The sequence below is a fragment of the Ictalurus punctatus genome, chromosome 21 (genome assembly GCF_001660625.3).
Source record: "Ictalurus punctatus breed USDA103 chromosome 21, Coco_2.0, whole genome shotgun sequence".
NCBI lineage: Eukaryota > Metazoa > Chordata > Actinopteri > Siluriformes > Ictaluridae > Ictalurus > Ictalurus punctatus.
In genome coordinates, this window is record NC_030436.2 from 15210466 (window position 1) to 15234894 (window position 24429).

The 24429-nt window shown below is 39.2% G+C and overlaps 1 protein-coding gene across 5 annotated transcripts in view; it reads left to right on the forward strand.

Moving 5' to 3' along the window:
• Nucleotides 1-1714: 1714 nt before the first annotated feature.
• The window catches only part of zmynd8 (zinc finger, MYND-type containing 8), a 28581-nt gene continuing 5866 nt past the window's right edge, over nt 1715-24429 (forward strand). Inside the window, exons 1-18 of one of the 5 annotated variants that reach the window (XM_053674217.1) lie at nt 1722-1847; nt 8489-8559; nt 10135-10286; nt 11493-11714; nt 13658-13771; nt 13906-13998; nt 14094-14181; nt 15073-15128; nt 15229-15306; nt 15738-15853; nt 15944-16434; nt 18807-18944; nt 19108-19263; nt 19862-20413; nt 22154-22618; nt 23667-23869; nt 24076-24156; nt 24249-24327. In XM_053674217.1, the coding sequence (XP_053530192.1) occupies nt 1834-1847; nt 8489-8559; nt 10135-10286; nt 11493-11714; nt 13658-13771; nt 13906-13998; nt 14094-14181; nt 15073-15128; nt 15229-15306; nt 15738-15853; nt 15944-16434; nt 18807-18944; nt 19108-19263; nt 19862-20413; nt 22154-22618; nt 23667-23869; nt 24076-24156; nt 24249-24327 (3169 nt within the window). In that variant the 5' untranslated portion in view covers nt 1722-1833. The other 4 variants (XM_017450905.3, XM_017450903.3, XM_017450904.3 and 1 more) reach the window with 4 other exon arrangements.

Genomic DNA, 24429 nt, shown 5'->3' on the forward strand with positions numbered 1-24429 from the left:
TGCCAAGTTTACATTTTTTCACAATTTATGAAGTCGTGTCCAGTAGGAAGCCAGCTCCTTCTCTTCTCTTGCACAGTGTTTCTGTAAAGTTATTGCTGATCATTGAAATTTCACCCAGGCTAATTGTCATGTCTGATGCAAATAAGCTATTACATTACGAGAGCGCTTTAATTAAATTCAAAATGCATTGTTTTTATTGTTTTAATTTTATAGACAATACATTGGTTGGCTGCACAACCGTGACAAAAAGACACCAGTCAAAAATTAGGTCTGACTTTGGACCTTATGGAATCCATGGCCTACAGTATTCATATATTTGTCCAGAATTTATTCACTGTGATTTATCAAGACACCCTCAACACACTCAGGTACATCTCAGTGTGCTTTAACGTTTCAAAATAGCACGTGTACTCTGCAAGCTATTTTGGTACATTAGAGACACAGATACAGTTACATTAGATACCACTTTAGATACATTACTGTCCAACATGGTGGCAACAGTAAAAAAAATAATCTTTAAAAGCCCACTTTTATACCACTTTGTCTTCATTAATAAACATTTTGAAATGTAATCCACTTATCTATTGTAGTCTACTCTGTTACCACAGGATAGTGGATATGCTTTGGCACTGTACTTTTGGAATCATTGTCAGTAACATTATATATAATATACTGTATTGATCTTATATTTCCGAAATAAGTTAAAATCAGTCCTGGATGTGGATAGAATATAGGCATTGTCAATCTGTTACAGCGTCCTACTTCCTGAAACATAGCTGATGATTGATGGCCTACTATGAAGTGGTTGGACTCCTTATTGTATACGTCTAAAATTCAGTAGGGTCTTGTTTATATTGGTTTGTTGATGCTCCCTCAACATTAGTGATTTCACATAAAAGTTTGGCTTTTTATTGATTATGTGTCAAGGATTTCATATTATAGTGGAAAGTAAATAGTACAGTAAATCTGGTTTATGGAGATTTATAAAGATAATGATGAGAATTTACCTAATACAATATACAAACTTTTTTTATTTAACAAAATGCCATAATAGTGTAACATTTTATTGACCATTGTTCTTTGCCAGTGTAAGTGTTGTTCAATTTTGCAAATTAATAAATAGTCAAAATAAAATCGAAAGGTTAAGGAACAATAGGGATTTGGGGGGCCTACGTGGGATAAAAGGGCAAAGTAGAGGGGTAGAATTAGGTTATAGGTTCCTGTATATTTGAGGTGGGCATTTAAAGGGTTAAAGATTTGTCTTCCATAAAATGACTAGTTCTGTCATCCAAGAGCTGTGGGCTGTGAAATGCTGAGAGTACTAAAAAACACAAAACATTATGGTGTAATTAAATTATTATAGATAAATGAACACTATTTGATGTTTTCTTGGTGTCTTATTTAACCTGGGACTGTGAAACAATTGCCTTTTTCACTGGATTGCTTTGAGCTTGTGTCAAGGATCCCCTTTTTTTCTTTTCTTTTTTTAAACTTAAACTCAGCCAAAATTATGGTTAAAAAATTCCCTGACAGTTCAGGTCTTGTTCCCAGATCAGTTGTGGTTTGTTCAATATGGATTCCTTGGTCAAGGCCTAGCTCTTCTTGTCGTGTCTGTAACCCAGCTTTGGCTGAACAAAAGACACTTAGCCAGGAAGCGTTTCGGCCAATCAGCTGCCACCTTCCAGCTTGCCAGCGAGCATTGTCCAATCACAGCACGCTTTTGGCTCGGCTGTCTCGGAGTGCCGAGGCTGTGCTTATGCAGTGAGAGAGGGCTGAGGGTTGTCCTCCATGTTTTAATAAGCACTGACATTAGACTCAAGTCTTTTCTAAGCCATGCATCCACAGAGGTAAGTTTGCTTTCTATGCTTTCACTTTCTGTTTAGCAATCCTGCTAATGTTGTATAAGTTGTTAACACAGAAAGATTATATTTTTATTCTGAGGTGGGGAGGGAGGTGGCAAAATCCTATTCCAACAGCACAGAGCTGGATCCTGACAGGAACAGGACTCCACAGTAATGTGTCTCATTTTCTGTCTGTCTCTGCTGTTTTTATAACCCCTTGTTAAGCTGTTAGTGTACCCAGGACAAGAATGGACTTCTGTGCTTTCTCTCAGCTGTAACATTGATCAAGCAAGGAGAGGAATACAGGAGTGGTGTAGGCCAAGACTCTCAAAATGGAAGGCCCTGTGTGTGTAAGGGGAAACCCAGGCTGCAGAATGGCTTGCATTATAAGCACTACTGCAAGTAAACAGCCGTTTATTGCTGATCTAGTCTTTTGGCCTAGTAATACAAAAAGAGGAGCAGTGGTTTGCTGAACTGATAACAGCCTATATGTGACACATATAACTGTATCTAGTGTAAGGACTTGGCTTTCTGTACTGTGCATTGATGGCACTGTGACACTGTTTTGTTTTGTTTTTGCATGGAGAGGAGTTGGCAGCCATTTCAGGTAGCTTCCCTTTTTATAGTATAAGCTTCCATATAGTATAAGGGCCTGGTCCTGTATACTTCACACACTCAGTGAGTTCAAGAAGCTGGAATATTTTGCTTAGAAACTCTATTATTAAGCTGAACTAGAGTGGCCATGAAGAGGCATCTTATGTGTCACAAATTAAAGAAGTATTACATTCAAAATGTATCACACTATATTGTGTCTGGACTTTGGAATCAGCTAGGATTGCAAAATATATAAATTGATAATCACAATTGGAAGTTTTTAGTTCTGACATCCTAGGCTGCAACATGCAACATGCAGTTCTTAGTTTTGTTGTGTGCTGAGAACATATTGACGTCTTGTTTGAGTATTTTTTAGTTGAACATAACGGTGTATTTCAACGAATCGCGGCATTCATGTGCTCTAAGATACAATTTCGGTTTAAAAAGAAATAAATAAATACTGTAGCCGAATCAAAATCACATCAGCAATGTGCTTTTAAGATACTGCTAGGAATATTGCAATATGTAGAGATAATACTGGATTTTGTACACATTTTGTACCATACATTGTAACATAAGGTATGTTCATATGGAAAGAGTTTGGAATGATTTAAACCTCTCTTGTCAGAGCTCCTGGTTCGAGGAAGCAGATACGAGTTGGTTATGTGTAGTACTCTGCTGAAATAATGTGAGTCTGGATACATGTTCTTCAAGAACAAAATCCTGGCTTGAGATTTTTTATGTATTCAATCCACAGATGGCCAAGCTACTCAAATTCATGTCGGTTGTTTGACAACGGCTGAACTGCCATAACCGATGAAAGCCTTCTGATTAATTCTACTAATATTCTGACCTTACCTGATTAAAGGCTGTGTTTATTTGCATGTCAGATCCTCTCAAATGTAAGCAAGGAGTTGATTAATTGCTTAATTATTTGAGGTTGTTCACAGTTGTCTGGATTTTATTAGTGATCCACTCAATTGACCCATTGGCAACAGTGATAGCACAACATTCAGTCTGTACAGGAGTTTTATTTGTGATTGTTGCGGGCAAAAACGGTTGATTTCGCTGCGGATTTTTTTTCAAAATGTGAGTTTTTTTTGTGCTTTTTTTTGTGGGAAAATTTGGTAAAATTGCAACTGCACAAAATGGTTAGTGGTTAGCACGTGTGCCTCACACTTCCAGGGTTGAGGGTTCGATTCCTGCCTTTGTGAGTGGGGTTTGTGTGTTCTCCCCATGCTTCGGGGGTTTCGTCCCCCAGTCCAAAGACATGCATTGTAGGCTGATTGGCATGTCCAAAAGTGTTCGTAGTGTATGAATGGGTGTGTGGCCTGCAGTGGAATGGCACCCTGTCCAGGGTGTCCCTGCCTTGTGCCCCATGCCCTGTGGGATAGGCTCCAGGTTCCCCGCGATCCAGTAAGGATAAGTGTTACAGAAAATGGATGGATAGGATAGGTTTTGCACGGACTTTTGCAGTGATGTTTGTTAGTAATCGAGTCCTTTTAGCTGTACTCATGTTCGACGCATGTGAATTGAAGAGGGCTTTGGCTGAATGCGCATTGCGATGACGTCACATGACGCGTCTTGGCCAAAATCTGTAGAAAAAAGTTTCCTTGATTTTGCATTAATTTCCGCGATAGCAAAATCCTGGAGAGACAGCAATATGTTGAAGATAATTATTATACAGTGCAGTTTGGGCTGCATCGATTATTCAACAAAATCAGTGATCAGTTATGAAATGTCATCAGCATAAATGTTTATTGTTGATGCTTTGTTGTATTTAACAACAACACAAACGCTCTACAATCCGAGACTGAATACTTACTTTTCTGTCGCTTTACAGTACAATTGGATAAAATATCATGTCAGTAGCATTGATAATATTGCTAATTCTGCCTACATTCTTTTCAGTTGTTAGGTGCTACGTCATGTATTTAGTGCTAATGTAGCACTATGGTTACCCTGCGTGTGGCTTCAAGGAGAAAAAGAAAGTGGTTTCACAATATTTTGGCTCGTTTGTAGCCCCTGGCAAAACGGTTTCAAAATATTTGTAATACTAAGGATCGGTCATGTTATAAGCTTTTACCAGTGGTCGATTCAATATGTGTGTGTGTGTGTGTGTGTGTGTGTGTGTGTGTGTGTGTATATATATATATATATATATATATGTATATATGTATAATAAATAAATAATAATCTATCTCGAGTGCTGATCAGAAGTGTGTGGGCATGTCAGATTGCTAATGGATTGACAGCGGTGACTTCCCATGAACAGCTCTAATGATGGAAAAGTGTGGAATGACTGAGTTGAGTTTCCAATATATATATATTTTTTTAGATATATGCACATTTATATGAACGTTGCACGACGTGTTGATGTATTTTCTACATGTATATATTGCTAGATCCAAAATGATTGAGGTTTGTGTGTGCAGACATTGATACTTCTACTTCAAAAATAACACATATGTACCAAATATGCAGTCAATAGTAAATTCACCAAAGAAGCTACAGCTAACTATAGTACTATAGATATTATGGAAAATAAGTCGACATGGGCTTTAAGTTGGAATATTACTTCCTCACCTCAGAATATTATAATGTTTTTCTATTCTCATGGATGCCTTGTAATTTTCTTGTTAGGTCCGTAGCTTTCGAGGAACAAAATAAATGGGATTATTGTATAAGCTTCAAATGATTACCATTGTCATTGAAACAGAGAAATAATCAAGTCTGTTGATTAAATGAAAATGAAGTCTATTTCATATTACATATAATCTATTAAAAAAAAAAAGCTGTAAAGCTGGCATTCATATAGATACCATGTGTATTTATTGTATGTGCAGAAGTCATCTGAACGAATGATAATACTGGGTATTTTTCCTGTAAGGCAGGTTACATTTTCCTTTTGGTTCTTTGTCTCTGTGTGGGAGTCAGTGTGTGTGTGTGTGTGTGTGTGTGTCCGAGGCCCTCACTGCATTCTTGCGGGCTGCTCTGCTGGCAAAGCTTGCGTTCTCACAGTTGCCACAGAAAGCTCTAGAAAATGGATGCCTGTCACTGCTCTTAGCAATTAGACGAGGCAGAGGGAAAGCAGGCAATCCGAAGCGATTGTCCTAGCTCTACAGAGAACATGTACATGTTGCCTTGTCAGTGAAGGCTTAAAGAAGAAGTGGAGTGTGATTCGGAGTGTGTTTTTGATGGCGGATGGCAGCAGCAGCCCTCCCTGCATTGCAGCAGTGGATCAGAGCAGAGCGGAGAGAGCAGGGAGAGCCAGCGTGCCACACAGCACCGAGCGCCCAATCACACGCCTCCGTGTGGCTCTCAAACCAATCGGCAGCCCACAGCTGAGGTTAAAGATTGACAATTGCACCGAGAGCGGCAGGGAGAGAGAGCAAGGCCCTTCTGGAAAATTCTGCACCCATCTTTGTCTCATCCCTTACCAGCTATTATAATTGAAGGGGGGGAAAAAATAAAAAAAAACAAGGCCCTGCCTGAAGAACCTGTTCACTGTGCACATAAAGAAAAATAAGGTATGCTGTTATTATGCATCACTTGTTTAACTTGATTAAATGCGATGGTTAGTGCGATGTCAGTTTTTTTTGGACGATAAAGAGGGTTACATGTGTGTCATGCTGCCTTGCCGTGTGAAGGGTTTGTGCCAGATGAAGTGGTGCTATTGATTTGCGAGGGGAAATGGCTGTTGCTGAGGATGGATGGTGCATGCAGGGTAGACGAGAGGAGGCCAAGATGGCAAGTGCACAGCCTCTGCAAATGCCGTCTTGTGTGTGTTTGTGTGTGTGTGTGTGTGTGTGTGTGTGTGTGTGTGTGTGTGTGTGTGTGTGTGTGTGTGTACTTTCATTTTTCTCCCTCAGAAATGCAGAGGGGGAGAAAAAGGAAGAATCAAGGCAGCATAAGAAGGCAAAATATTGCTGCCTCAACAGGAAGATGCTAATCCTTGAATTGGAGTTCTGTAGCTTAATTGTATCCAAAAGATCCTTATAATACCATGTTATTAACATTAATCGAATGACATTTTAAAAATTCGTGAGCCATGGGGTGCAGAATGTGTAGAAATACATGTTGCATTGCATTTTGTTTTTTTTTCCCTCTTCTTATGTTCAGACTGGACGAGTGCACAGGCTCAGCTGATAGCAGATGGTGGGTTTGTTTTGTTGATGGAAAGATCAGGGCATGGTATGGAGAGGAGGAAAACAGCACAACAGCAATGGCTGACTGTCATTTCATAACCTGTGAAGTTATAGAGACAACACCATTACGATCATGGTTCGAACCATTATAGTGGTCTGGGAATCTGATGCTCTGTATAGTAATAATATAGCTCGCTACATATGTTCACGTATAAGGCCTTCGTTTACTTTGCGTGTAATACGAAAATATTTGTTCCCAGGAGGCCGATTCAGTGTTATATAAACTACCTTTGTTTTTCTCAAGCTGTCCTTGTGACTAGCCTGTGTGTTGGTGGTGTTCTGGAGTGAGGGAAGGCAATATCACCCCACCCTCTGGATACATTATTCATTTTGCAGAGGCAATCGTTTCCTCCCTTGTCCACTGTCTGTTTACCTCCTACACTGATGATAGTTTTATAATGGTTAGTTGAATTTGCTCATTTAAGCGTGCAAATCCACATACAAACATGGCTCCACTACAGTGTCTAATTCTCAGGAATCCACATGTGTTTTTGTGTGGCATTCGAATAAGTTTGGCATCAGAAATTGTCCTTAATTTAACCAGAGACCAATTAAAGACTTTCTTGTCATTTGTAGCCTATGCATTTTTCGATTTCGACCTGATTGCAGCATGCATTTTGTCAGTGTGTTTGTCCATGGACTGCATACCTCTCTTGTTTTGAAAAGGCTCCTGCAGTGACACTGAGAGAGACCCTTTCACTGAGAAACCTCTCTCTCTGCTACACTCAAAGCAGTGGAAATAGTATACCGGAGAAGATGAAACCTCTTGGTTGAATCAAAGCTTCTGCTAGCTGTCCAACCACCCCACACTTTTACACAAGCTGTTCAACCGGTCGATTGAAAAATTTCTATGAAACTGCTAACAATTATGGCTGTTTCTATGCAGGCTTCATTTGTTTTAATAAGGGATAAGTAAAAGTACATGTTTTTGGTACTTGTTGAAACCGATACTGTTACCGAAATGATTAACCTACTTAGTATTAAACAATCCGAGGCGTCATGGAACATTTTATTTTGCTCTGTATATGTTGGTTGCGCCTATATGCTGCTAGCAATGAACATCTTGTATTCTGTCATCTTTACACATGAGGTTTATGTTTAAAATCTTATGATTAAACAGTATCTTTTAAAGCGAGCACAGGTGCATTGACCTTAGTGAGCATGGTCGTTCACAATGTGTGCAAGGTGCCGTGAATTGCACATTGACTCCCAAGTAAATTGCAGACCCCGGGGAAAGGATGCGTTCATGTCTCAGTGCGCACAGAAATGAAGTGCTCTCATGCACGACATTTCTCTGTATGCTAAGACTTGATAGCATTTTTGGTATCGATAACATCTCTAATTATAATCATAACGATTTCCACACTTATAACAAATCCCATTGTTGCTTCTCCCATGTTAGCACGCTTGCCTCAATACTTCCGGGGTTGTGGGTTCAATTCCCACCTCCGCCTTGTGTGCGCGGAGTTGGCATGTTCTTCCTGTGCTTTGGAGGTTTCCTCAGGGTACTCCAGTTTCCTCCCCCAGTCCAAAGTCATGCGTTGTAGGCTGGTTGGCATCTCTAAATTGTCCATAGTGTGTGAATGTGTGTGCGATTGTGCCCTGTGGTTGAGCTGGCACCCCATCCATGGTGTGCCCCGAGTTCCCTGGGATAGGCTTCAGGCTCCCTGCGACCCTATGTAGGATAAGCTGTACAGAAAACGGATGGATGAATCTCGTAGCAGTGTGGGAAACTAGCATTCTTGAGAACGCACTCACCCTGGAAAATGGCATGATCATGACTTCCATAATTCCCTACGTTCTGATCAGTATAAGTAATAAGTAAACATTCTTTGTGTACGGCAGTTTAGCAGAAGAGGAAGTGAAGACAGAGTCGGATGTGAATGAAGGAATGGAGATTGCCACACGATCCAAAGGTATGAAGAGCATAACATTTTATAATTTATTATATACAGAGCTGTGAAAAAGTATTTGCCCACATCCTGATTTCTTCAGTTTTTTTTATATTTCATACTAAATTGTTTCAGAAATTAATACAAAATCTAAGATAAAACAAAGGCAATCTGAGTAAACACAAAATACAGTTTCTAAATGATAATGTTATTTATTTGAAGCAAAAAATTATCCAATATCAACTGGGCCTGTGTGAAAATGTATTTGCCCCCGTACTTACTAATTCCCCAAATCTATGAAACTGCATTCATAATGGGGTTCAGCTGGACTAGACACAACCTGATTACTGCAAACCCTGTTCAATCAAATCAACACTTAAATAGAACTTTTTAAACAGCATGAGGTTGGTTAAAACGTCTTACCCATTAACACACTATGCCAAAGTTGAAAGAAATTCCAGAAATGATGATGAAGAAGGTGATTGAAATATATCCATCTGGGAAGAGTTACAACGCTATTTCAAAGGCTCTGGGACTCTAAAGAACCACAGTGAGAGCCATTATCTCAGCACAGTAGTGAACCTTCCCAGAAGTGTCTGACCTTCCGAAATTCCTCCAAGAGCACAGCAACTACTCATCCAGCAAGTCACAAAAGAGCCAAGGACAACATCAAAGGACCTATAGGCCTCTCGTGCATCAATAAAGGTCACTGTTCATGACTCCACTATCAGAAAGACACTGGGCAAAAATGGCATCCATGGAAGAGTGGCGAAGTGAAAACCACTGTTGACCCAGAAGAACATTAAGGCTCATTTGAATTTTGCCAAAACACACCTTGATGATCCTCAAACCTTTTGGGAGAATGTTCTGTGTATTGATGAGTCGAAAGTGGAACTGTTTGGAAGACAGGGGTCCCGTTACATCTTGCATGAACCAAACACCAAATTCCACAAAAAGATCAAGCATGGTGGTGAAAATCCTAAAGGAGAATGTCCGGTCTTCAGTCTGTAAGTTGAAACTCAAGCACAACTGGATTATGCAGCATGACAATGATCCAAAGCATAGGAGTAAGCCCACCTCTGAATGGCTAAAAAAAAGCTTTGGAGTGGCCTGGTCAAAGTCCTGACTTTTAATTGAGATGCTGTGGCAGGACGTTAAACAGGCAGTTCATGCTTGAAAACCCTCCAGTGTGGCTGAACTAAAGCAGAAGAGTGGGCCAAAATTCCACCACAGCGCTCTGAAAGACTGATCTTAAGTTATCAGAAGCATTTGGTTGCAGTTATTGCTGCTAAAGGTGGCACGACCAGATTTTAAGTTTAAGGGGGCAATTAGTTTTTCATATGGGTGATGGGTGTTGGATATCTTTTTTTGCTTCAGTTAAAACACTAAAAAATAAAAACTGTATTTTGTGTTTACTCAGGTTCCCTTTGTTTAATGTTGTATTTCATTTGAAGATCTAAAACTATTTAGTATGAGATATACACAAAAACAGAAGCAATCAGAACGGGGGCAAATACTTTTTCACAGCACTGTATGATACTCACGGCATATCAGTAGACCTGCATTTTTTTCTAATTGTCTGATTTTTGCTTTATGCAGTGTCTGATCCAGGGTCAGTGGAGCGCACCGCCCCAAAGCGCAAAGCACCCAGCCCACCGCATTCATCCAATGGACACTCTCCTTCAGAAACTTCTCCTAGCCCAGTCAAAAAGAAGAAGAAACCGGGAGCGGTCAACAGCAGCAAAGATCAGGTTCAGTGCTTTCTTAATCACTTCTCAAACCCTAACAATAGAGTAACTTACCTCTGTTTTTACCATGCTTTTTGTAATGATAATCCTGACATCATGTCATCTTGATTGTCATTGCATATCACTTATGAAGTATCTTAATGCTTTAAGTGGTTCCTCTATCTCCATGTTAGACCCCTGTGTCTTGATTTTCAGCCTACAAATTCAAACTGCTATAATAATAATAATAATAATAATAATAATAATAATAATTATTATTATTATTATTATTATGATTATTATTATTAATAAAAAAAATACCCAGAGAGTTACTGGAAAATCATTACATATTTAACAGTATTGCACCTTAGTTGATTTATTTTGCTTCATAGATGGAGTATCTTGGTTTTATCTGTGGACAAGAGTTGTATTGTGAAATGGCAGGTCAATTCCTTACCCACTCAAATAAGATAATGTGATACGCCTGCTCCCGATTTATTTTATCTGGCTGAAGAGCATAGTTGTGCTTTCTTTGATACTGACCAAGTGAAGCACGCAAAGTTTGCACAATACAGCAAGTGAGGTCAGCCGTTACTTTTGCTGGCATTTCCAAATTGTCCGTAGCGTGTGAATGTGTGTGCGATGGGTTGGCACCCCATCCAGGGTGTCCCCACCTTGTGCCCCGAGTTCCCTGGGATAGGCTCCAGGCTCCCTGTGTACGATAAGCGGTACGGAAAATGGATGGATTAAATGAATACTTATTCGAATCTGAAGATATTGTGAGCTTGCTGTGTCCTTCCCAATGTTTTTTCCCGAAATCCTTTGGTTATAAGAGTAACTGACGTTAGTTTAAGCTTGTATCGTTAGTCAAAAAATTATTTGCGCTTGCTTTTGCTCTGCAAACGTTAGATGCTCGCTGGGTAGATTAGATTGCTTATTTGATGAAGTTCAGTTAGGAAACATTTGCTCTTGTGGTATGTAGATGATAAGACTTTGGTCTTTAAAAAAAAAACAAAAAAAAAACCCCACACGTATGAAAAAGAAAAGAAAAAACAATCACTACAATTCAATGCAAGTGTATAGAGAGTGTGCACTTTTGGAACAGTGGCTTCGGTCATCTGTCCAGGTGTCTAATATGTACATATCATCAGTGTTACCTCTGTGTGTCATGAGCTGCAGTGCCTTTCTTTTGAAACCCCCGCTCTCTTGTTTTTCTTGCCTGCATTCCAGTCCGAACTAAGACATGGTCCCTTTTACTATGTGAAGCAGCCCGCACTCACCACAGACCCTGTTGATGTTGTACCGCAGGACGGCAGGAATGACTTCTATTGCTGGGTGTGCCACCGCGAGGGCCAGGTGCTCTGCTGTGAGCTCTGCCCACGCGTCTACCATGCCAAGTGTCTCAAACTGGCTGCTGAGCCTGAAGGCGACTGGTTCTGTCCCGAGTGTGAGGTACTGGCGCACACTAACACTGCCACCAGAATGCGAGACAAAATGTGCCTTTAAGCTATTCAGAATTATTTAATTAAACACTACTGTCTTATAGGTAGTTTGCGAATTGTAAATATTTAAAACTCCAGGCAACACGGTTACAAATGTTAAACCAAATTTTGGAAGAATGAGATATATCTTAAATAGGATTGAATTATAAATAAAAGTTACAAACGTCCTATTTTTTCGCCAGATCAGAAGTGTGTGGACATTACAGATGATTGACAGTGGTGCCTCCCCAGAAATATAAAGAACTCAACAATCAAGTGCTAGAAGAGTGTGTAAGAATGACAGAGGGGCACTTCCACAGTGCTTTTGTTTTCACACGTCTTGAGTCATTGCGTGGAATATTTGTGTGTTTTGTACATATTTCTAGCCACGCTTGCAGAAAGCAGCAAAATGACGTAAGATTATAAGTCTGTGTGCACTCCACTGCTACGGCCCGTCTTCCACCTAGCTTTAAAAGCTACAGCGGACTCGAGTGACACAGCAGGAAAGCATTCACCCTGTCGTCAATCTGTATGGGATTTGGTGGAGCTTTTTTGTGATTGTTGCAGCCAAAATTGCTTGCTTTTGCTGCAGCTTTTCTTGAAATGTTGCAGAAACTGCTCGAATTGGCTGAATTGCATTTGCACAAACTCGTTTCGCAGTGACGTTTGTTGGTAAATGAGACCTTTGACCTGTACTCATGTTCGATGCACATCACTCGAAGAGGTCAAATCAATTCAAAATCGGTGGTAATTTTGAAAAATCGCAAGCTCCTCAATTTTGCATTCATTTCTGAGAAATCCTGGAATTTGAATTACTATGATGTCACATCCATCTGTTGCCAGGGAACCAAATTTGGCCGTGCTCACTGGATGGGAGGGATGCGCTCTAATTACTCTCTCTCCTGTCAATCAGAGCTAGCCAATCATAGGCTTCTGTTAGCTCATGTATGTGGAAGAGGGCAGACAGCGCTATCCTCTGAGCGTGTTTGAACAGTTTAAAAAGGTGGCTGACTTGGAGGAAGCTCGTGCTCACCTTCGTCCTCACCAGTTGATAGCTGTCACGTGATAGTGGAAAGGCATGGGTGGGTGTGAAGTGGCAAATGACCAATGGCATTGCATCATTTATAAGGCGCACACATTATGTGTTGTGGTTTAATAAAATAGATTCTGATCAACTTTGGTGTCCTCTCATTTTTCTGCCTACTAAACACAGCATCAATCAGCTTATTTCTTTAGGGTCGCGAGTACAGCAAGATCAGACGAACTATATCAGGATTTGATCATGCATGAAAAATGTTCTGTAGCCTTGGCTTTTCAATATACCCAAGTGTAAATAATGAGCATAATGGGTTCATTAGACAAAAATACACTTACAGGCATTACACTTTACAGGCACTACTAGGCTGTGATGATCTCAACCGCAGTGCATTCTGCTAATACTTGTTCCTTTCAATGTTTAAAAGAACTACTCAGCATTACAACACTATAAACTACTACAAATAGTAATATACGGTAATATATGGTAGTAATATATTAGTATATAATCAGCATAGTGTACATAAAGTGAAGAACATTCTAACTAGATGCAGTTTTGCTCACAATTGCACCGACACAAAGAGGCCAAGTGAGCAGGTAGAAGTCAGTTTCTGTGGTTGGGGTAAATGATCAGAAATTGGTCCTCAGAGAGACCTGATGGCACGTCTATGAAATATTGTCCCTCTCGACTGAAGAAATCAGAAAACAAAACTCACAAAACAGAAATTGTTCTCTTCTTTGCAATTGATGGTAAATTTAGAAGCTATAGCTGATGGTATACTGACAGGGGCTTTGATGAAACATTGTTCATTTCTGAAAATATATAAATGCATTTATCTATAAATAATGCATTTTAACAATGCATCTACTTTTTTTCAGAAAATAACCGTTGCAGAGTGCATTGAGACCCAGAGCAAGGCAATGACCATGCTCACACTGGACCAGCTGTCTTACCTTCTCAAGTTCGCCCTCCAGAAGATGAAACAGCCGGGTGTAAGTGCTCAGCCGAGTTCGAACCGTGGAAATGTGCTCATGCCAGGTCTTTTCCTGACATAAATGTCAGCAGTTATCGGTCTGGATCTCTTTGTCTCTGTTTTACTTCTTTCTCACTCTCTCTCTCTCTTCAGACAGAACCGTTTCAGAAGCCAGTGTGTCTTGAGCAGCATCCGGATTACGCAGAGTATATTTTTCATCCCATGGATCTCTGTACGTTAGAAAAGGTAAACAAGAAACTTTCAGAAACTCACCTTGTCCTAACATGTCGTTTGCTTTGGAATGGAGATGTTTGAGGATTTTTTTTTTCATTTCTATTTAGAATATCAAAAAGAAAATGTACGGCTCTACCGAAGCTTTCCTGGCTGACGTGAAGTGGATTTTGCACAACTGCATCATTTACAATGGAGGTTAGACACAAAACTGATATATGTACAGCACCCTCCACTAATATTGGCACCATTGGTAAATATGAGCAAAGAAGGCTGTGATGAGTGGCTTTTTTTCTTGAAACCCTTCCAAACAACTTGTGGTGATGTAGGTGACTTGTAGTTTTGGAGAGTTTCTGACCCCAAGACGTAACTAACTGATCCAGCTGTGATCCTTGGAGACTTTTTGGCCATGCAAACCATTCTCTTCACAGTGCGTTGAGACAATATAGACACACGTCCAATTCCAGGTTGATTCATAACATTTCCAGTTGACTGGAACTTATTAATTATTTCCCTGATGGTGGAAATGGGCATTTTCAATGCTTGTGCTATTTTCTTATAGACACTTCCCATTTTGTGAAGCTCAACAACCTTTTGCCCCACATCACAGCTTTATTCCTTGGTCTTACCCATTGTTATGAATGACTAAGGGAATTTGGCCTATGTGTTACCTCATATTTATACCCCTGTTTCACAGGGGTATACATTTCCAGTTGAACAATTTCCTGTTCCTAGTCACCCAGATGTATTAAAAAAATTAAAACCATCTCATTCTCATATGAATTCATAGGGGTGCCAATAATTGTTGCACAGCTATATTTAACAAAAAAAATTTTTTATTTGACAAACCAGTGGGTTTTTTTTTTTCCAATTATTTGATATCCATGAGAGCAGAGTATTTTTGTGATTTTTTTTTTTTAACAGAAGATCAAAAAGGTTAAACAATAAAGACAGTTTTTCACAGCCTTCTTTGCTCATATTTGCCAAGGGTGCCAATATTAGTGGAGGGCACCTTATGATATTTTTTTGTCATTGTTGATTTGTGTGAAATAAAAAAAAATATATAATATACTTTCTCATATTTTCTAGGTAACCATAAGCTCACCACAACAGCCAAAGTTATCATAAAAATCTGTGAACATGAAGTGAGTAAAACAGGGTTTAAAAGTTTTTAGAATAATGCAGACATTAAAATGAAAATACAAAGTTTGGCACCAGCTTTTTCAGATGTTTTCTGTCTTTCAGATGAATGAAATCGAGGTCTGTCCAGAGTGCTACCTTTCAGCCTGCCAAAAGAGGGACAACTGGTTTTGTGAGCCGTGTGTAAGGAGCACTTTCTATGTATGGAGTTAAATTTGTGCCAAAAGTATTGAACGTAACTTGTCAAGAAATGACCAAAAATATATAACCAGAAAGAAGAAAAACATTCTGAAACTGAACACTCATTTAACTCTTCAAATAAACAGCGTTTTTTTGTTAAGTTTTCTAAGCTTTATTTTCGCTAATCATCGTTTAAGATTGCGCTGCCCGAGTTTTTGTTTATGCTCTGCAAGTTTTCAGTTTCAGAGTGTTTTTCTTCTTTCTGGTTGTATATTTCTGTTCGTTTCTTGAACGGTTACGTTCAATACTTTTGGCACAAATTTAATTCCATAATTGTGCAGTATAAATATGTAATTATTAATGTATTCAACATTAATATTACTCCAATCGTGTGAATTTACAGTCTCTTTTGTTTGACTTGCTGTTTATTTTAGAGTAACCCTCATCCCCTAGTGTGGGCCAAACTTAAGGGCTTTCCATTCTGGCCTGCCAAAGCTCTACGAGACAAAGACGGACAAGTAGATGCTCGATTCTTTGGACAGCATGATAGGTATGGAGTTCTGTCCCCAGAGGTCTTATCGTCTTCGGTTTGGCGTTCTATTCATTTACATTACATTCCTTTTTTTTTTTTTTTTTTCAGAGCCTGGGTCCCAATCAATAACTGCTACCTCATGTCTAAAGAGATTCCTTTCTCTGTAAAGAAGACCAAAAGCATCTTCAACAGTGCCATGCAGGAGATGGAGGTCTATGTGGAGAACATTCGTAAAAAATTTGGCGTCTTCAATTACGCCCCGTTCCGCACACCCTACACGCCGGACAACCAGTTCCAAATGCTACTTGACCCAGCAAACCCTGGGGCTGGCTCGGTCAAACCTGAAAAACAGGAGAAGGCCAAGTTCAGCGTTGATATGACAGCAGCACACGTAGGCAAGGGCATGTTGTCGGCCGGGATGTGTGGTGGAGGGGCTACTGGTAGGCGGATCTCTATGCCGGACATACCGCGATCACCAATGAGCACTAACTCTTCTGCTCATACCGGCTCTGATGGCGAGCAGGAGGGTGGAGAAAAGAGCCAGACCAGATCACTTCTGCAACACCACAGCACAGGAGAAGAGTCTCTCGACAGCACAGGTAGTAGCGTTATGGTACAGTGCCACCGCACATGATACTTGATACGGTCACTAAACGGATAGTCAGATAATGTTCATTAAAGTTCTCATATAAAGTTCTCATTTGACATGTGTTCATCTTTGAAAACATGCGCAGTTGTGCGCTTATCGAACATTCCTTTCAATATTTATTCTACAGCATTTTTAGGTTTGAATTGAGAAATAAATTAAAGCATGAGTTTCATCTTTCTTTTAACCATTTGCAGTCTATGACTCCTTCCAATGGAAAAAAAGTAAATAAATGATTGCGATGATCATTTCTACAACCCCAATTCTGAAAAAGTTTGGACAGTATGGAAAATGCTAATAAAACCAGAGAAGTGATTTGTAAATGTACTTTGATTTGTATTTAAACAAAAAACACATAAAGACAAGGTATTTGATGTTTTACCTAATCAGCTGCATAGTTTTTTGAAGGTAAATGTTTATTTTGAAATTGATGCATGCAACATGTTCCAAAAAAGTTGGGACAGGGTAATTCAGGACTAATAGCAATGTGACCAGTTGAAATAAGAGGGTGATGTGAATCACATGAGGTAATCGTCTAATCATAGTATTTAAGGAGCTTCCAAAAAAGACCTAGTCCTTCAAGAGCTAGGATGGGTCGAGGCTCGCCAACCTGTTATTAATGCAGAAAGATATGTACACATTTTGGAGCAACATATGCTGCCATCCAGAGCAGGACAACACCAAACCACATTCTGCACAGATTACAAGTGCATGGTTGCGTAAGCATAGAGTGCAGGTGCTAGCATGTCGATTGAGAATGTGTGGATTTATGAAGCAAAAAATAAGCCAACGGACACCGTGTACAGTTGCGCAGATGAAGAAATGCATAATGGTTGAATGGGGGACAATTCTGCTTGATAAACTTAACCATCTAGTGTCTTCAGTCACCAAATGCTTAATAAGTGTTATTAAAAGAAAAGCTGATGTTACACAGCGGTAAACAGTCGACTGTCCCAACTTTATTGGAGTGTGTTGCAGTCATCAGATTTGAAATGAATATATATTTTCGAAAATAAATTAAATTCACAGTAAAACATCAGATAATGTGTTAATAATGGGTTTTCAGTATAGTACAGGGTGAACTGAATTTTCAAATGACTCTTTTTGCTTGTTTGTTTTTTTGCATTTTCCATACCGTCCCAACTTTTACGGAATCGGGGTTGTATTTATTGGACACATTAGAGCTTTTTATTCCTAATGTTTTCAGAACTGAAACCAAAACCATTATTTTTAAACTGTAGATATGATTTTTCGATTGATGTACAGTCAACATTGTTTATACTTGTTTTGATGTTATCGAGATTTCGATTTAGCCCGACTGTGCGGATTGTTGATGGTGATCATTACTGTACTACCATTAAAACCTGCTGGCTACTTTGAGAACCAAGGACTGCTGTATCCTTAAAGGAGTAAAAAAATAAAATATAGATCTAAAAAAACATGTGTGTCAATAAATGATGTGCTATTAGATCACCCAAATTGAAATGCTTATAATAAGCATTATTATCTAGTTGGGAGTAGCTCTCGATTTTAATTCTCGATTTTAGTTCTATGTATTTTTTTTTTTTGTTTGTTATATCTTTCCGGCACCCACTTGACTAAGCCTCCTGCATATTTGAGTTGAGTTACAGTTATTCGTAAACTTACATATCTGTCTGTTCAGCCTGGTCTGCGTCTTCTGTATAGAAGTATTATTGAGCCGGTTCTTAGGTATTGTGCCATTTGTTTTTTCCATATGCTAACAGTTACCAATAAGAACAAATTAAAGATAACTAATTTAGCGAGGAAAAATTATTGGTATTCCCACCCCTAATTTATCGGACTGTGTCATTTCTTATACGCTCCAGAAGACACACAAAATTTTAAATGATCCAGACCACCCACTTTATAAATATTTCAACCCCCTTCCTTCTGGCCGCAGGTATAGACTACCCATGTGCAGAAAGGCCAGCTATGGTAGGAGTTTTGTTCCTATGACTATACGAGCGTTAAACACATAGGTAATCAGCCATTGTGATGCCATCTTATGCTCTGGCATTTGTTGTATGATCCTGATGTTTTCTTTATGTCCCCTTCTCCCCTTTATTTCTGTGGTTGTTTTTGATGGTTAATATGTATGGTGTTGTGTTTGTTTTTCTATGCACCCATGGTGTAAACAAATTTCCTCTTTGAGGACAAATGAAATTATCTTATCTATCTATATCTATCTATCTGTCACATTCGAACAAAGAAAGCACTTTAGTGCTTTTGTTTATCGTTACATTTTTAAGTGACGTAGTCCTTTTATAAATACATCCAAATTAAGCAGCCTGTTTGTGTCCACAGCATCCCCCGCTGCTCCGCGAGCTGGTCCTGCAGGCAGCACCATGGACAGCCCCAAACCATTTCACTCTACAGCCCCAAACACACCTGTTAAACAGGAGAAGACCCCCGGCACAGGCAGCATCTTAAACCTTAACCTTGGTAAACTGTTTCTCCTCTAATTAAAGCTGTATTTGAGTCAACAGTTTATAAAAGAAATCAGTGTTGCCCATGGCACGCTTTATAAAGTATAAAATAATAACATAATGTGCCGATCCCTACATGGTACGACGTAAGTCCGATGCGTATCCGTATCACGTTTCAGACCGCAGTAAGGCCGAGATGGACCTAAAGGAGCTGAGCGAGACGGTTCAGCAGCAGCAGGGCGCTCAGGCCTCACTCACTTCCCCTAAAAGGCAGATCAGGAGCCGCTTCCAGCTCAACCTTGACAAGACCATTGAGAGCTGCAAAGCACAGCTGGGTGAGCTTACAAACACCTGAAAGTCTTCTTTTTACATCACATTTTAAATATCAAAAAAGTAATAATGAGGTTATTTTAATTGATAATAATAGTACTAATAAAAAAAATGTAATCTGTTTGAGGTTTTATGTAAAATATCAGACACTATGTAAATAATAATCCGTTCAATTCAATACATTTATTAGAAGAACAAATCACAAATTTGAACAAAGTCAGTTCCCAAATTCACACAAATTTGCGTTCCCTTTCTTCTTTTCACCAAGGAACATGGGCAAACTAAAGCTAACCTTTTTATTTTATTATTATTATTATTATTATTATTATTTTTAGCTAGCATTATTACTCTGTTGATACAAACTAGCTGGTCAGATATTTTATATACGAGAAAATATTTAAAACATCAAAAGTAAACTTTTTTTTTTTTATCGTCCATTGTTTTTGGATGGGCAAGTTAAGTCACTTCCAGGAAAACTTAGATTTTTATAGTAACCAGTCTGTTTACTGTGTAGAAAGTATTCTTTTCTTTCATGGAAGATAACGTGGAAAAAAGAAGTCATACCTAAGAAAATGTGCTACTTGTTACCTCTGCTCTAATCAGGTATAGATGAGATATCAGAGGATGTGTACAAAGATGAGGAGCACAGCGACTCGGACGACTCTGACAAGTCTGACTCCAGTGACAGCGAGTACGCCAGTGATAACGACCAAAAACCAAAGAGCACCAAGGACTCTGCTGCTGCTGAAAAAACAGAGAAAGAACTATCTAAAAAGAAGCCCAAACCGCCATCCCCTGCTGGCGAAGACAAGGACAGCAGCACAGAATCCTCTGGTACATCTAGCTCAATGACCAAAGGTGAGATCGTGCAGAAAGTAGGAAGCAGCGTCTCTCAAGCAAAAGAGAAGCCAGCCGCTGAGACCGACAAAGAAGTGCCTAAAGCAGCACCAGCATCTCCCGGTACAAGAGACAAATCCAAGGTAGCAGAGGAAGCCAGGCAGCCTGTGTCTGTCGACGTAGACATGGACTCCGACTCAGAGCGAGAGCTGGTGATCGATTTGGGAGAGGAACCTGGAGGAAGAGAGAGGAAGAGGCGCAGGAAAGACTCAGTCGCCGTCACCGCACTCAAAGAGCCCACAGCCTCCAAGACAGAGGGTGAGTTACTGTCTGAACTGTTTCTGCATCAGTGCAACATCCAAAGACTGATCTAGGCATGTGTTCCTATCACGTCTAGATGTTACGCCATGTCGAGTTGATTTATAAAGCACGTTTAAAGAAAGACCTGCTCTTGGTGAAATGGTGAACATTTCATCACAGTGATATACAGTTCTGAGATGCATTCAAGTCACGTACTACAATTGTAATGGTTTTCTTATCACAATTGATCCTTTTTTTTTGTTTTTGTTTTGTTTTTAAACTCTTAAACCTACCAAAAGGTCTGAGTTTTTTTGATATGAGATTCAGATCATGACAACAGTCACAACAGCAGCTGCGCATGAAATCACTAAACATTGTTTTGACAGATGGTTTTGGCTCTGACATTCCTTCTAGTGGACCCTGCTTTTAATACTTCAGATGTACACAACCGGTCAAAAGTTTGTGGATACGCGACTGAAATGTTTCTTATGATCTTAAAAACCTTTTGATCTGAAGGTGTATGATTAAATGTTTAAAATCGGTGTTGTAGACAAAAATATCATTGCGCCAACATATTATTGTCTTTCATTGGAAAACTAACATTTTATTTACAAAAAAAAAAATAAATAAATTTTTTTAGCAAAATATTCCGCGAAATATTCTGGAAAAAGCAGCCAATAAGCATGCAGCGTAGGTGTGAACTCCTTTAATACTGTTTAAAAAGCATCTCAGGGGGATTCCTCAAGAACTCGGTTGAGAAAATGCCAAGAATACATTTCTGGAAATTTTAGGCAAAAAAGGCATCTACTTTGATGATGCTAAAATTAAATTATTTTTATTTATTTATTTATTTATTTTTATCACAACATAATTCCCATGTTCCATTTGTGTTGGGGGGGGGGGGGGGGAGTTAAATAAATAAAGAATGAGTGTCTAAGTGTGTACATGAACAACGCAGTTTGCGTAGCAGCTGATACTCATACACGTGAGAGTGTAACATATGTAAAGGACGCAGGATGTGAAAGACACACATTTGCTTGCAGTCGTGCTTACTTCCACTTCACACTGACTTCATCTAGGCGAACTTTGACCTTTGAATTCACAATCCTCAGTCTTGTGAGCCAACAGAAACAAAGCAGGCGGGACGTCATGTTGGTAGGTAAAAAAAAAATAATGGAGCAGCTGCTTTAATGTTAATGTAATGACTTTTGCCTTCTAGTACACCTTTTTTTTAGTAAAAGTAACATTTTCTTGTCCACAATTTTGGCATCTCTGAGAGTGACATCAAATAAATTGAAGCAAAAAAAAAAAAGTAAAAATTTGTTTTTAAAAACATCTTATATTTAATTTTTTAAATCTTAAATTTTATTTAAAAAAAAAAAAAAAAAAAAAAAAAAAAAAATATATATATATATATATATATATATATATATATATATATATATATATATATATATATATATATAGTAAATAAAATGTTAGTTTTCTAATGGAAGAAATTATATTTTTGTTTACAACACCGATTTCGAACATTTAATCATACACCTTCAGATCAAAAGGTTTTTAAGATCATGAGAAACATTTCAGTTGAGTGTCTCCAAACTTTTGACCAGTAGTGTATATACATTCTAATCATTTTCAAATCATTATTTGGTGTATGTTACCAGTGTGGTAACTTTTTTTTTTTTTTTTTTTTTTTTCCTTATGCTTTATTATACATGTATCTAATGTCTTTTTTGATATATTTGTATCCTCTAGCTAAATTACCTCCCGCAGGAAGTCTTGCTCCATCTCAAACCCCTTCAGCACCCTCTTCCACTCCAGGCCTCAAAGACCCCTCGCAGTCTCCCATGGCAGTTCCTCTAAACGTAGTCACCATCCCTGCTGTCCCTAGCAGCGCAGCCATCGTCTCTTCGTCTCTGCCTAACTCAGCTCCTCCTACAGCCCTGCCCTCCTCCACCCCCACCAGCACAGTGAAGAAACAGCGTCCCCTGCTGCCCCGCGAGAGTGTCCCGGTGGTGCAGCGGGCGGTTGTGTGGAACCCTGGTGCCAAGTTTCAGACGTCGTCTCAGAAGTGGCACATGCAGAAGGTTCAGCGGCAGCAGCAGAGCCACACGCAGCCTCACGCTCCGGCACAGACGTTACCGCAAGCACAGCAGGCGTCATCTTCACCGTCTTCTTCCACTTCCAGCACTCGATATCAAACGCGACAGGCTGTCAAGGGTAGGTAGGCCACAGCTGGGGTTAAGATCGATCACATTTAATTGCACTAAGGATTCTGTGATTAGTGTGAATAAGAACAAATCATATTTGAAAGAAATTAAATTAATATCCTTTGTTTTCAGACAGATACGGTCTTGAGGTTACATATTAGACTCGTAAGTAGCGGAGAACGCTAAAACATGCCGGCAGTTCAGATAAGTTGAAAAGCAACTGTTCACTTAAAACACAGTTGTAAATATACAGTAGTAATACGTGAATAAAGTATTGCTACCTGCCCTTTCTTCTTCTTCCTCTTATTATTATTATTATTATTATTATTATTATTATTATTATTATTATTATTAGAAAGAACTAATTGTGTGCAGGCTCTCTGAGCTGATAAGCAGCATATGAAAAAAGGAAGTGATACTGATAAACTCCTGATACACATCCTCAGTCATGAACTGATCATGTATGATAAAGATAGTGAGGCTTGAGATGCAAATTGAATTAAGATACTTCTACAATCTGTTTTGTTTTATTATTTTTTTTGCAGATTTTTGCACATTTGCTTAGAGTGACTTTCCTTGTTATCCTCATCCTACTCTGAGCCTCAGACTCGGGTTTAATGGGTTAGAGCATGTCTGATTTATTTGGTACACTTTTCTGGCCACGATCTTCAGTTCCCATCGGATTCACGTTCCGGTTTTCAGCAGGAAAGCAAACACGATGAGCATTTTGTAGCAAGGGGTAATCACTGAATTGAAAAAAAAGAATTTATTCAGTGCCGTTCTGTCTTTGAATGGTGTTAATGAGTTTTGGGTAAAGTGCTTAATAGTGAGTAAACGAAATAGTCTTGTGTGTTTGCTGGCAGTCTACAAGAAAGGATCTGTGGTCAGTCAACTCTTGCACCAATCAAATAGCCTCTTTCTGTTGCTTGTCACGTTTATTGTCCCAGACCCTCTTGCCAGACTATTCTTATCCATGCTCTAATGGCTTTCCCACTTGCACACTGAAGCTCGGCAAATCTTTCGTGGTACCAAATCTTTTGCGGTTTTATTTCTCGTAGCTGTGCAGCAGAAAGATTCCCCACACAGCACCTCGACCTCGGCGGTCACTCTGGTCACCAGCACCCCTGTGTCTGCAGCCATAATGGCAGGTGTCACGGTTAGCTCTTCCTCCTCGTCCTCATCCTCCTCCATGGCTGGAGATCTACAAATCCCCACCACCTCTGCCGACGTGGCAGCTGACATCGCTAAATATACCAACAAAGTAAGATGCCAGATCTCTTCCAGACTCGTTTAAATCTTTTTTCAGATTTAAACGAGTAAATCTGAATATTATACTTTGTGTGATCACTGTTTGTGTTTAAGATCGAATAGTAGATCAATACTGATAATACGAAGGTCATAAAGAGTTATTAATGCATTATTGAGATGTCACTGATTTGAGCAAATTATTATTTTGTGTATGGACAGATCATGGATGCAATCAAGGGGACAATGACCGAAATATACAATGATCTCTCCAAGAGCACCTCAGGAAACACAATAGCTGAAGTATGAAATCCTGAAAAAGGAATACAGTGGTATTATAGCGATATATTTGCCAATTTCAAGAACCAGTGACATATTCTTATTTTGCCTTTTAGATTAGGCGGTTACGGATTGAAATCGAAAAGCTGCAGTGGCTCCATCAACAGGAATTATCAGAGATGAAACACAATTTAGGTTTGTCATTTTCAGTCCATATAGCTCACATCGACCAATTCTGCATCAGTGCCCATTTGTGTCTTTTCTCACACAGGGAGTGCCGTAAAAATAAGGCAAAGC